The sequence below is a fragment of the Telmatherina bonti genome, assembly GCF_933228915.1.
Source record: "Telmatherina bonti genome assembly, chromosome: 16".
Lineage (NCBI taxonomy): Eukaryota > Metazoa > Chordata > Actinopteri > Atheriniformes > Telmatherinidae > Telmatherina > Telmatherina bonti.
In genome coordinates this window covers 17,991,913-18,006,274 of record NC_136614.1, presented here as the reverse complement: position 1 = coordinate 18,006,274, position 14,362 = coordinate 17,991,913, and the positions used below count along the sequence as shown (strand labels likewise).

The following is a 14,362-nucleotide window of genomic DNA, read 5'->3' as shown; positions in this document are numbered from 1 at the left end:
TATATGTATAAAATAACCAGAGAATGTTGCTTTGCTTATTTGTATTAAACAGACAGATTTGTTGGAATTTTTTTTTTTTAATTAAATGTAATACTTTCCAAGTTGTGTGGCAAATGATTAGTGGTGGACATAAATCTCAGTAATGCAACTGTTGTGTAGATTCATAATCCATTAAAGTGCTATTATTTCTTTCGACTTTTATTGCAGTAGCTTTACCTGATCACTACATCTGTGCCAGTCTTCATTCAACCTTCAACTCAGCAGCGTCACCTATTTGTTTTCACATATCACATGTTAATGGGCTGTTTTCTGCGAGACCTCATTGGTTTAAAAGTTTCCAGTTTAAAAATAACTTCCGTGATTGGCTGTCGGGCCTGTCAATCAGTGACGTACACCTGTCAGCGCTTCTCAGTCGAGCGCTCAGACGGACAGCAACGGAACGCCCGGGAGTGTTTATGGCTGCCTGCTCTGCTCGACACCCAATTATTTCATGGTCTTTTTAGAGGCCGAGGAAATGGAACTGTCGTCTTACAATCAGCGAGGAATATAGTTAAGGAAGAGTGTTATTTTGTCGGTGGCACGGCTAACTTTTAAGTATTATACGAGTACGTCAAGCGATATTTAACTTCATCGGTCGCGGATAGTTCTTGTAAAAAAGACACTCGGCGGAAGTCTAACTAGGATAAAGACGAGTGCTTGAAGTCGTGGAGTTTGTTTCTGTACTGTGAAACGACACGAATTGAATTGGTCGACTGTATTTGTAACTTTTGTTCCTCATTTTTGGTGTAAATTATCTCAGCGCAGCACATTTGCGTCGGCTAAATTTAGCACGTTAGCTCGGTAGGTTAGCTGTCATAGTAGCCACACAGTTTTCCTGCAGTCAGGACTGTAGTAATCCAGCCAACTTTTTTTTTTTTTTTTTTTTTTTTTAATGACAATGTCTTACCTGCGTGTTGCAACAGGTAGACCGTTTGCAAACACGCAGAAGCAGCAAAAACACACAGATATTTAGAGATCAATATTTATTTTATGCGGATAACTCTGGGTGGCAGTGCGGGCGGTGTCGTCAGTGGAAGTTTTGCCTTTTTTGTGGCTCATAATTTAAAGATTGTCCCAGATTTTACATCGCAAGATACTCCAAATGATGTGGTTCATGGAAACCTTCTAACCCAGATACCCATCGACCATGTTGGATCACACAGACTAACACAAGTCTTGGAAAGGAGATGAGCGTAAGCTCGGACACACTTCGCTCCAGATTTAGATGCTGATGTGAACAGAAGAGGAAACCTATCATCTGATATACAGCCTGAAATCTTCCGTCAGTTTATGCATCAAAATGTCGGCCATTTCTGCATCCGAGAAAGTGGACGGTTTTACAAGGAAGTCCGTGAGAAAGGCGCAGAGACAGAGGAAATCTCAAGGCTCCTCTCAGTACCGCACTCAAAGCGCTCCGGTGGAGCTTTCCCCGCTGCCGCAGCTCAAAGGTACGGTAAGAGGATGAAGGGGTCTGCCTCTTTAAATAGTTTGTACTGACGACTGTATTGTGCACACTGCTGGGTCTGCAGGAATCACATGAAGCCTATGAATTAGAACTGCATGCAACACGTTTCGAGTGAAAGGTGTATGTGTAAATACTTAATGCTGTGCTAATGTCTCAGGCCTTTATGGACGAAGAGGTTGTGGTGTGGATTGTGCAAGGCTTGTTTAGTATACAAGCTTTACTTCTAGTTATGTCTTATTTGCTCGTTGTGAGCACCTTCTTAGAAGTTAACCACGGGACATTTGCAAAGCTTGCATTGACTTCTTGCCTAAGGGAATTTCATAAATATTTATGGGGAGTTTTGTCAAGATCTCTGCTCCCATTCCTGCATAATCTTTGAGTTGTGTCTCCATCCACATGGTTCAAAAAGATACAAAGTAGCTTGAGTAAAGCAGTGGAAGGTGGTTAACATAGACAAGCACATCTTCAGAGGGATGGTGTTGAAGGCTTTAAGGGTTTCATACTTTTGCAACATAATATCAGGGAAGGTACATCCAGGTTTATGCAGATACAGTGCGTGAACCATAAATTCATTGTCTGGTCAGACTGAGCTGCTTGTGTTGTCTACTGACTGATTATGTGGGTTGACTGTTTGTAGTACAGACAACTTTGAGAACATAGAAGTTAAACTTGAATATCTTCATATCAGCATGGCGTTTTAGGTGCACAAATTAAACGACAGACAGCCTGAATCAAAACTAAGCGCTGTTGACAGGGGCAGAAGATTTTTTACAAAGAAGCATAAAGTAGTTTATTTCTTCTTTATCTCTTATTAGAGGTAAAGAAGAGATAAACAATTTAATCCCTTATACTTTACCTGAATGAAAGAATGGTGATGAATCAGTGCAACCTGTTGCATGCCAGACAGTACCTAAAATTTGCACTCATTTGTCCTGATATGTATCATGTGTGCCCTTCAACAGCAGCTTATAAATGAATCTTCAGGAATTTGTAGGAAAGACTTTATTATCAGCAAGTGAAATGTGACACTGAGTGGGATAATATGGGTGGCCAGCATGAAAACTTGCTGATTCTGTTTTCACTTGATGCACAACTTTGTGTTGTAAAGTAGGGACCGACATGTGGGATGGAGGACCTGGTGGAGTTAGGCATGTGGCTTATTTGTGGATTTGTTGTTGTCCCTTTTTTAAAAGTTGAGTCCTGATTAATGGCTTTTTTTTTTTTTTAAATTTGAGTCTGTCATGTGTTAATAGCCCCATGCAGTGTTTTGCACTGGCATGACAAACTCATTTTGTACTTGCACGATGAACTCTAAGCTGCTCTAACACAGTCACACTAAAAGTTTGAATTGAAATTCCCACCTGTTTTTGCCAAATGTCTGCGAAATTGTCGAGATAACGTGACAAATCGAAACATTCACCTGATGAGGAATCTGTTTGTTGGCTTACTTTAGCCTGCAGGCAAAACTAATCCTGCTGAGCTTACTAATAACTATGTATTTAAGTTCCATCCACATCTATGCGCTATTCAGACCATGTACATTTCTCACATTACATAGCTGACATTGTTCATAATAAGCTTGTGTAATGCAGAGGATTGGAAATGTTATGTAGAAAATATACAGTATAATTCAATACATTTCCCTCATTTTTAACTGCAACAAGCCCTAACAGCTTCAGCGCGGTTTTAATGCCATAGGGAAGAGCAAAACTCAAGTACGCAGGACTTGCCTGGTCAAGTAGCGGGAGCTTTTTAACATTACACAATTTCTCAAATGTGGAAAACAAAATGTGTCACAAATAAAGTGGTGTAATCACACACCTTTTCATGGCACATGGTTAGCTCATGTCGGTCTCAGGCATGCACATGGCAAATTCTAAAAGTGGGGAAGAAAAATATATATATTCAGTAAGCATTTAAAACACTTTGTGTTATTTTTTCCAAACTGGAGCGCTGCATCATAGCAAGGCCCAAAACTGACTTGAAACAGCATGGCAGTTCAGACCGTGACAAGGATGAAAGTGACAGGCAAATTATCCCACTGTCTTCCACCAAAAGCTCGGGGGTGATTTGCGTTTCGTTCTGGTGGCTTCTACATATAGAGAGGCAGAGAAATGCTTTTTTTTTCTATAATTTGGTCTTTCTTTCTTTTTCCTTTTTGACATTTTCTTATTTGAGGAACAAGCAGTTCAGCCTTTTGACATCACAGATGTTAAGATGGGCATTTTTGGAAAACAGATTTACAAGGAACCCAAATAAACATTAAGATGTTCTGATTCCCTTCTCCTACTAAAATCAATTCTCGATGTGACTTTAAATGTTTTTATTATGGTTTTAAATCCTCAAAATGTTAAACATACTGAGCTACATTACTTTATGTACACAGTGTATGATGGTTTGCAAATTATGTCAAAGCACAATTGTTACTGTTTTATGTTGCACCTTTTACTGGTCAGCAGTGAAGTTATTTATTCAGATGCTTTTTACCTCTGTAGTGCTCAGTACTGCGTGTGTTTTCCACGGTCTATTTGACACTGGTGTCAGTTGTCACCATTGGTGCTGCATGTTGTAATAGTGGCTTTAGAAATATGGTGATATTATGTCCCATTTTGATTATAAGTGCTGGTGAAAGACTGTTGCTTTTTTTTTTTTTTTTTACAAAAGTGTAACACAAACAGCAGCTTTTAGTAACATTCACAACAATGTTGTTATTGCTTCAGGTGTGAAGTAAATTTGAGGGATAGTCACACCTTTCTTTTTCCAAGAGCAAGTCATTTTTTTACTAAAGTCAATCACAGCTGCATAAAAAATGAACAATACAGGCTTGAATTTACCATTGTCATGTGTCTGTGAAGTAATTGATGTGAACTGTCTTCAGCCCAAGTTGCAGCCATCGCTTAGCTAGCTGCAGTATGGTAACCTTGAACAGTTTATGACAGATGAAGGAGCTTATCTGCGAGCATTTAAAAGCAGCTGCTTTACAGACGCTGCAGACTTTGCTCCTTTCTCACACATTTTCATCATTTCTACATTGTACTTGTACATGATCAGTGGGGCTGCACAGTATGGGGGGGGAAAAATGAACATTGTAATTATTTCTAACCCTGCGAACGTAATCTTTGACAGATGACTTGAATAGCACTTTAAGTTATGCTGCACTCCTGCCATTTTGTTAACTGTTAACCTGCACTGATCTTACTTTGTTTTGTGAATGTTACAAATATAGTTTTTGTCTGTATTTTAGAGTTATTCTTAGTGGGGTTTTTTTTATTGCTTGCTTTTATTGTCCTGAGTAAATATTTTGTTCCATCATACGCAAACGGGAATTGTTTTTTACCATAAAGGTTTGGCAAAAAAAACCTGTTTGTCAGACACCCTTAAAATTTATGAGAACTCATTTGCCTCCTACATTGCAGGTATTCTGACATGACTATTATACACACATACATTGCAGTGACTATGCTCAGACAATATATTGTACAGGTTTTTTTCATTGGTGTCATCTTTTTTGCTGAGTTTAAGTTCCTGTTAGGCCAAATGGAAGTCATTTTCCCCAACTCTAGCATCCAGAGACCGAACCTGTTTTAACTTCCAGTATTACTACCCACGATACATTGCAGCATAAACTGCAATGGCAGACTTAGAAAGAAAAGGTTTCCTAATATTATTAAAAAAGAGAAATATTGAAGTATCACCTTTTATATAGCCAGAATCAGTGTGTTAATCCAATAATGCACACAAATGTTATTAGTCCAGGTCACATTGAAAGACCTCAAACAATGAAACTTTTCAGTTTGAATAAAACATTAGAAACGTTCACTTTTATTACAGGGAAGGATGGATAGCATGTGACTTTTCCTGTTGCAGACTTTTTGTATCAGAAAATCAACTTGAAAATTAGCAAAAATGTTGCCCCCGTCAGAGGAAAGCTGTGAAGACTTTTGTTTTATCGACTTACCTCGTCGTTTGTCAGTATTGTTCCAGACAAAGTACCTGCTGAAATAAAGCATTTTTGAGAGTTTGTGGCCCATATTTACTATTAAAAATCTTCTGCTGTCAAAGGAAAATTAATGGAATTTGTACTTAAACCTTCAGATGTTGCTGAACGGTTTAGACCTTCTTGAAATTTTATTCAAATTCAGCACAAGAATATTATTCTGAAATGGTGTATCTGTGGAAGTAAAAGGTCAAAGAATGTGTAATTACATTTCTAATAGGTATAGATTTAATTTTACTTTTCTGTGCAAAAATAGCGGCTGCTTTAGCTTCCTGAGGTAGTTTGCATAAAAGCTCTTCAGATCAACAACAAATGGTTTTTTTATTTATTTATTTTTTTTATTATTTTACAAGGAACACATGAGGGTTGAAAGCTTATCTGTGATTATTAGGTGGAAACATCCAAGCATGTTATCATGCAACGTTCTCACCAAAGGATTAAATGACTAGAGTAGGATGCAAGTGACAGTTCATTCAGGTCAGGAGACAAAGTAATGGCTTCTCTATGTGAAGGTCACTGATTCACTCGTCAAATTCAACATGTATCTTGGAGTATCTCTGGCCAAGTTACTTGACCCCACTCGATGGGATTTACACTTATCTAAGTTGCTTTTGCTTAAAACTGATGTGCTACATAAATGTAGTACTTCAGTACTTACGATGTAAAAGAAAACCTGATTGGCTAAACTATTTGGATTTCCTTTTCTTTCAGTGTCATCAGTGCACTTATTACTTTTGTTCTGGCAGTAAAAAGAGAAGGCTCTCGTTACAACTGTGCACAACTCTATCATTTCATTTTATATCAAAATATTTGCAGATCTACCTTTTTTGTTAAAAAAAAAGAAAAAAAGGCAACAGGAGATGCTAGCACACACCATGATTGGTCCTGTTCCTCCCTTACTGCAAAACAGAGGACTCTGTGTTACTTGCCGAGGTCACCGCTACATAATCCAACATTCAAGCAGCTGCTAGCATCGCCAGTTTCGGATGAGCCCTGATTGAACCTCTTGTTGTGGTTGTTGTTAAAGATTGTCTTTGAGCTGCTTCACCCTCACATTGAGACAGCTGTAATGAGATCACTTGTCAGTCCGATCAGGGAGGTTGTCGTCACGCTGAACGCTTTAGCAGATGAAGGAAGATCATGTATGACAACCATCAGCTTCCGATTGTTAATTTAAGCGCTTTGAAAATAACTAAGCGAGTGTATTCCATTTGTACCCTAAATGCATTTGGCTGTCACTGAGATTTTCTGTCATGTCTTCTGTGTTGGTGTAAGATTTTTAATGTGAATTACGGAAGGGACAACCTAGTTTTCCAAAAATTGAATATAACCAGGAAGATGTGGATTGAGAGCTTTGGATACTTGCTTGCTCACTCACTCGTGAAGATGGTTTTCTGCAGCAACGATGTGTCCTCATATGTTAGAAGACAAAGACATACTCATTAAGACATCCTGAGTTATGTGGTAACAAACTGAATATGTGATAAATGTGACAGCAGTACACTGAGTCTTTGTTTAGGATCCAAAAATGACTGCCCTGGTTCTCTTGTTAGGATGCACTGCTCTGGTCTTCATCAGCTTGTTAATATACATCCATTGATTGACCATTTGTTGACTCATAGCACATGCTTATGTAAGCTGTGACTCATGTGTTACTAGTACGTTATATATACATGCCTAAGTTATTCTTTTCTGGTGTTGTAAGATGTTTTTTGCATTAACTTGGGTGTAATATCTCCATACAACATGAGCAGTCTTTAAGCAAGCAAGTGTGTAGTTGTCAATCTATGAATAAAAGAAAAAGGCTGATATTATAAGCTTATTGATTCAAACCAAAAGCAACAAGTTGAGTCCCTGCATGCAACTTTAACTATTCATCCTAACGTCATTAATGTGCCTGTACTGCTTCCGGTTGCCGGAGTAACCAGACAGATTGGACATGTCTACAACCAGCTGTTTTTTTTGTTGTTTTTTTTTAAGGTGCGAAAAAGATGGTAGCCCACAAATGTGCTTTTCCCTCTCCTGTAGTGGAGAGACTGGGTTCCTTAAAGCTCCTGTAGTGTGATAGACACTGAAAAAAATGAGTCATTCAGAGACCAACATTGTTGCCATGGCAGCCACAAGTCTTGAGAGCAAGCCAGGGAAGTGTTTGGCTTTTCAAATACAGACAAATTCATTTAGGTTGTAATCTGTCATTGGATTAAGATTTTTAGGTGAACCACCATCAATAACATAAGTAAATCCTGTTGTACGTTAGACCATACGTTAGACCATACGTTTTTATTATGTTTGTTTGTTTTTGTCTATTTTTTTCCCCTCAGTAGCTTAAACACAGTGCCCATAATAAAGCTGCTGCTTGACAGTTTTTTGTTTACTCAGATTGAAACATGAGTTTCATTTCACCACAGAAACAAACAGCAAGTCATGCTTTTTTCAACTTAACTATCTCTAACTTACTTACTGTTGCAGGAGCTAATCACTTAATCATCATCCTTGCAATAACCAGATTAGCTGCACCTATGTTGTTTTCACCTCCAGACACTGATCCCAGTATGTGACCATAGTTTTCCCCATCATTAGCACTGGAAGCCACCTAAATCAAGACCAATGATAGTCTGAGAGTCACATTTTTGGTCCCAATGGGCCACCAACCATTTCATAATTGCAGCAATGATTGAAGGTGTCTTTACTCCACTAATTCTGATTAAATTATTTGTTCAACTGGTTTGGAAAGTATTTAGGGAGCTGTGAGTGCACAAACTAACTGATGAGGATAAAAAAAAAAAAAGCTAACTTTGGTCCACTTACAAATGTAGGTCTCAATCAGCTTCAAGTGCACCCAAACAAAGGAAGGGGACTGCAGCACAAAGGGCATTGTGGGTTCAGTGCAGGGCATTGTGGGTAAACACACAAGTGAAGGATGGTGTTCAATTCTGGCAAGGAGAAATGTCTCGTGGACAGACATGGAAGGTTGCAGAAAAAGTTCTGATAGAAATATGGTCAACTAAAAACCTCTAGGATCTGATGCAGCTTCGTGTTTTTCTCTGATTTGATAGACAGAGGTTGTCTTGTGTTAACCAGTAAATGTGTAATTTTTCTTTTTGCCTTTAAGTATCAAGGTAACTTCAGTAATACCGGAGGTAGAAAATACACAAACATGAAAAATTATGTACTCATCTCGTCGAAGGCCAGGATACAAGTTAGCCCATAAAAAGAGGACTGCCTTGTCACAATGGGTCCAAACCTGAAATAGACAAAGTTGTAGTCAAAGTGTAACAATAAAAAAATAGTTGACTCCAATGAAAAAATGACAAATTGCAGCCAAAATTGACACAGCTACAGGAACAAAACTGTTCCTGTCTTCTTTGAATTTAGGGCTAGATCTCTGCCCCATCTTGTCTTATCCATTTTGGTTATTCTTAATATGGTACCACCTCTGGTGAAAGCAGGAATATGTTATTCAAAAAGTTTGATTTGTATGAGAAATGTGCAGTGTGAAAGCTACGTGTTGCAACCCTCTAATCATACAGAGCTTAGAAGACTATTAAGTGTGAGTCCACCCTTAAATTTTCTAGTGTCAACATTTTTTTTACTTAGTTTTACCTGCTGGTAAGCTGATGCACTGTTTTTTGTTATTTGTTTTTGTTTTTTTTGTTGTTTTTACCACAAATCATATTTCTTCTTTGAAATTTGACTGCAAATATAGAAGTACATTATGTTTTTATCATCCATGTAAAATATAAAGTAAATTGTCTGGATTTTTATTTATATATGTAAACATTTTAAACAGGTTATGAGATCATGATATTTTTAGCTGTAATTTTCTTATTAAAACAGATTTGGGTTTAAGGCTTTCTATATTTGTCAGTATAATAAACTAGAAATGAGCAGGTCCTGAAAACCATGTACACTCTGTTGACTTATTGATTGTTGAGCGTTTCCTTCTCATGCTGTGCCCATCATGTCTGCCAGCAAATAATTGTCAGTACTTTTCTAGGAAACCCTGGGACAGATCTTTGTGTTTGTCTGAGTCGTCTGTGTTCTTGTGCCTATTGCTTTTGTCACGTTTGTTCATAGCTGGCAGGTTAAGATTTGCCTCAGTCCTTTTGTAAACGCCTGCTGCCTCAACTCATCACCTATGTGCCAGTTGTTGACATGGGTTATGTGATTCTGCGGTTCGATAATAGCTGATTGCAACTATCAAGGCAGTGAGGTGATAAATAATGCATTTAGGCTATGGAAGGATGATTAAATACACCTGGTATTATTTTATATCATGTCCCTGTTAACATTTATGAGATTAAGATATGACATGAAACTCAATGTGAAGTTAAATAATTGTGGATTCAGTTTCATGCATCATGTAGGTTAACAGTTTTCTTTTTTTAAATCGGGCACAGTGAATGTGTGCTGTGTTTGTGTGCTTGTAATAAGAGTAACCAAGAAGAATACCTCTGTAGTTTCTTTTTGTCATCAGAGCTTTTGTGTATTAGAAGAAGCATCTTCTCTAGCTGCAGAGCTCCTTCCTCAGTTTTGATCCACCTGTCTTAAAGTTTTTGTTAAAGACCCATTACATAACTTTGTAACCATAAAACTCCGCGTCCCGGCCTTATTTGATGACACAGTGACATCTATCATGTGTATTCCTAGAGCAGCTGCTACCCAGCAGCAAACTGGGCTGGCTGTTTTGAACACACAAGGTTGCTGATTTAGCAAAGAAACGCAAGATTAAAAGAGAGAAAGGTACAAAACTAGAGTCATCACAAGATTGTTTTATGCTGGCTTGAGAGAGCTAACAGGTCAGGTAGGATGCAAGATGGATGCAGAATTAGCCGTCGATAGGGGGTGCATGATGGATGCGCATGATGACGCATGACGGGAGAAAGGCAAAAGTTCTGCAGTATGTCTTTAACATGCAAATGTATGTTGTAACATAAAGACTACAGATAGACTATAAAGTCTAAACTGTTTATCATCAATCCAACTTATTCCATTTTAATCATTTTGACCTAACATTAGGATCCAAATTAGCTTTGCTATAATCTTGCATTTTTACACTAGATGTACGTTAATATTTGTCTCTTCAAAAAATTAACTGATCTTAATCGTTGGAGTTTTATCTTTTTGTTTTAATCTATATATTTTCATCACTGTTATGTGGTGTTGTAAGTAGATACTTCAAAAAGGCCCAGCAAAATGTTCAAAATGTAATTTTCACAAAGGCCTGTTGTTTTTTGTTAGTCTTTTTATTTTTTTCCTGGAAGTCATCTTTCAGCTGTTTGTCTATTATACAATGTAAGATCATGTTGGGATCATAAACACCACAGTGAGAGAATAACGGGCTGGATTAGTCCACAGGCTAAATGTTTAGTTGTCCTTGACAAACTGGTAACTGTTGATGTCAAACTCTGATATAATATCAAGAAAAGCAGCAGGTTAGCTTTTTTTTTTTTTTTTTTTTACTATATTGGTCATCAAAATTAGTTTTCTGATACAAAAGTTAGATAAATTAATGTCAGGTCTATCTGTCGCTGTAATCTATAATTAGTTTTTGCTGTGAACATTTGATGTGAGCAAGTCTTTGTAGTGCAACAGCGGGGCCCCACTTTTACACTTGAACCATTTTTGTTCCAGTTTCAGCCACATAAAATTAACTGAAAAAATGTCCCTTGTTATTCATCTTATCCAGATTGCACCAACAACTTCACCTTCTCCTGCAGCTGCCACCCATCCACCTTGTAGACAATTCTCCTTTGCTTAAAATATACCACTAACTGCTGTGCTGGCAGCTGGAAAATCGTGATGGCGTGAATAAGGGTCTGATGAGCCAGTAATGTGAGGACAGACCGCCATGTGTTGAAATGTAGTAGCTGAAGCGGGCAGCAGAATGCTGCAGGCATCTTTGTTCACCCTTTCTCCATGTACAGCCTTGACCTCTCTTGGCCAGATCGTCTGACATTTTTATTTTGCTCCGCAACGCACGCTCAAGTTTCAGTCACCCACAGAGATAGTGAAGAGGTAATAAAACAGCACTTACAGTTTGCCTGTGACAGACTGAATTACCGCTCATAGTAAAACATTATACAGATGAAAAAAGAGCCAAGCGGTCTCATCTGTGGAGAGAGACATTCCTGCTGGGGTGTGCTGTGTTTGGTTTTGTTTCACTTGTAATGAGAAACTGCTGCAGAGAGCCCAATAAACACTTTTGTTTTCACTTGTTTGGACTTTAGTTCAGCCTCTTAAAGCTAAAACTCACTACTTGATTTAAACACATCTAAATAACATCTGATTTTAAACTGCTGAAGTTGTGTTAACAAACCTATTTGCTTCAGCTGATATTTACTAGCATTGTACCAACAGCTGATTGGCAGACATCAGTATTCAGTTTGTCGTGTTACCCTGATTACTTGCCATATGGATGATCCATACTGCAGGCCCAAAATATGCTTAAGCTATTGATCATTTGGTTTTGTTTGAGGCAGGGCTGTTTAAAAGTCAGGTAAAGAGCTCCATGTTTACTAGCTTAACATGTGGCTCTGCAACCTGTCAACCCTGTTGGGAACCAATATTGGAGTGGTTTATTTATTTATATATTACTAAAAATTTCAAGGTCAAAACTGCTTCATTTTTACTTCCTTAGTGTAACACATTTGTAATAATCACAAGTCTTGGATACAATTTGTTGTATTTCACAAATGTCTTTTGATGCCTTTTTAGTTGTTTTTTGTTCTACATAATAAATGGTAAATGGTATTAAAAGCTTTATTGGTAAAGATAAGTTGGCATTGCTGTTTTTAGTTAGCCTGGCCGTTATTGCAGCTCCAGTTATTATTAGTTGATGAAGTCAACTTAAGATTACTCACTCAGTTTGCTTTATGACGTTACATACAGGATGGTGACTGAAGATTTACAAAATTCTGCTGATTAATTGGCAAAAAAGAATGTTATCTTATTGGCTCTGAGAGATGATACTTATACTTAATTGTGGCATGTTATAGCTGGACTTTTAGTATTTAGTATTGTGTTTTAAGTTCTGAATCAGCATATTACTTGTGCATGATTGTGTCCAAATAATGTTTTAGGATGTGATGAAGCTTTGCAAAGGGCTTTCATTTCATACATTGTTACACACCCACACTCTTATTCACACAGACACACCCTTCTACCCAACCTTAAAAAGAAACCCAACAAAGTATTGTTGTTTAAAATGACAGGTTAGAAAACATGCAGATTTCAGAGTTAGGCTTGAAATGACTGCAGAACTTTAGTTATCTGTATTTATTGTAATAGTTTTCAATGTTTATTTGCGTGTGTTTTACACTTCTGTTGAAAAAGACGTGATACATTAACTTCTTAAAAATAGCAATCTGTAGCACATGTGATATAATGTTGGAAAGCTGAAGATCTTGTGAAGCGGTTTATACTAAATTAGTTTAAAATACAGGATCCACAAAATGAAGGCAGCTCACCTGTAAATTGTTTTTATAATCCACTTATCAATATATTTCTAACAAAATGGTCCAAACAGTCCAGTTCAGTAAAACATTCAGTATATTCCTATAGATTACTGTTTATCTTTGTCTTATTTTGTCTTTTAAGTCTGTGCACGTAAACATTTCTGATTCTTACATCTGACATCTTGAGCTTTTGATTGGCACTGTACCTGAGGATATTAAAGCTTCAATACTTTCTCTACAAGCTAGTTTAACAGAAAGTTACATAATACCTTCCTTTTACACTTATTATTTCCGAAAATCCTGTTTAAAACATCCCTTTTTTGTTGTTACTAAATATGAACTCTTGACACAAGACTGTGTACAGGGTGCATCTTCAAATAAGTCACAACACAAGTAGTCTGTTAAGAAATCTTTTATTGTGTGATCCCAGTCAGACCAGCTACTGACATTTTCTTAAAGCTGGTTAGCTTCCAAAAGACATCAAAATCCAGGATTTTGCTTGAGTTTACTCTGTGTTTGCCACCCATAGGCATTTTCTGCTAATTTTCCTGGAAAGGTAAAACTTGTAGGCGTTGGAGAGAATTTATTTAGAAAACAACCTTTTAATAACATGCACCACTTGTTGACAATGGATTATCTTTATTGCATTTTATGTGATAAAATCACAAAGTGTAAGACATTTAGGAAATGTATTTTTAGTTTTTGACAGAGTTCAATGTTTCTTTTCATTTGCCCTACATTATGTGGTTAGTTTTTCATTAACTCATATTTTCCATTCCTTCCTCGTATTTCTCATTAATAATTGACATTAATACTTTTATCGATGCTCTTTAACCTGCCTCTTTACTACCATGTTTCACCAGAATTCTTTTAAATTATTGTGAAGTATTATTAAAACAAACATGAAGCCACAAAGTGACACACAGCCTTCGTACAGTCTCGTCCAACTTGTTCAGCAGCTTCACACCGACCTTGTTTTTACTCTCTTGGTGCACACAATTGCTGCGTTTACATGAGTTTTAATTCCTCATTAATTACAAATAAAAGTTAATTCCACTTTGAACTGATGAAAAATGACCATGTAAACACTTAATTCCAAATGCTAATTTTTATTCGGAATTAAATTTAATTCCAAAGTAAGTGGCTGGTTTATTCGCATTTTAATTTCGAACTATTTAATTCCTCTGCTATGTAAACCTTAATTCTGCTCTAATTTAAATCCGGTCGTTCTGCGCATGCTCGTTAACTCGTCCTGTCCCGATGATGACGCACATTGTTTTGTCGCCCGTGTTCTGTGGTCTATCTTTCTTCTCCTTCTTAGTTACTACAAAAAGTGAAGTAGTATGCTTGTAAATTTGGTACTTCAAATTTATAATAAGAATAGTGGCGAAACTGGTACTTATT

General features: G+C 37.2%; 1 protein-coding gene across 2 annotated transcripts in view; it reads left to right on the top strand.

Moving 5' to 3' along the window:
- Positions 1-449: 449 nt before the first annotated feature.
- ppp2r5a (protein phosphatase 2, regulatory subunit B', alpha isoform) overlaps positions 450-14,362 on the top strand; it is a 48,962-nt gene continuing 35,049 nt past the window's right edge. The window contains exon 1 of one of the 2 annotated variants that reach the window (XM_079255424.1): positions 450-1,487. In XM_079255424.1, coding sequence (XP_079111550.1) covers positions 1,340-1,487 — 148 coding nt within the window. In that variant the 5' untranslated portion in view covers positions 450-1,339. The remainder of the gene's footprint in view (positions 1,488-14,362) is intronic. The other variant, XM_079255423.1, reaches the window with a different exon arrangement.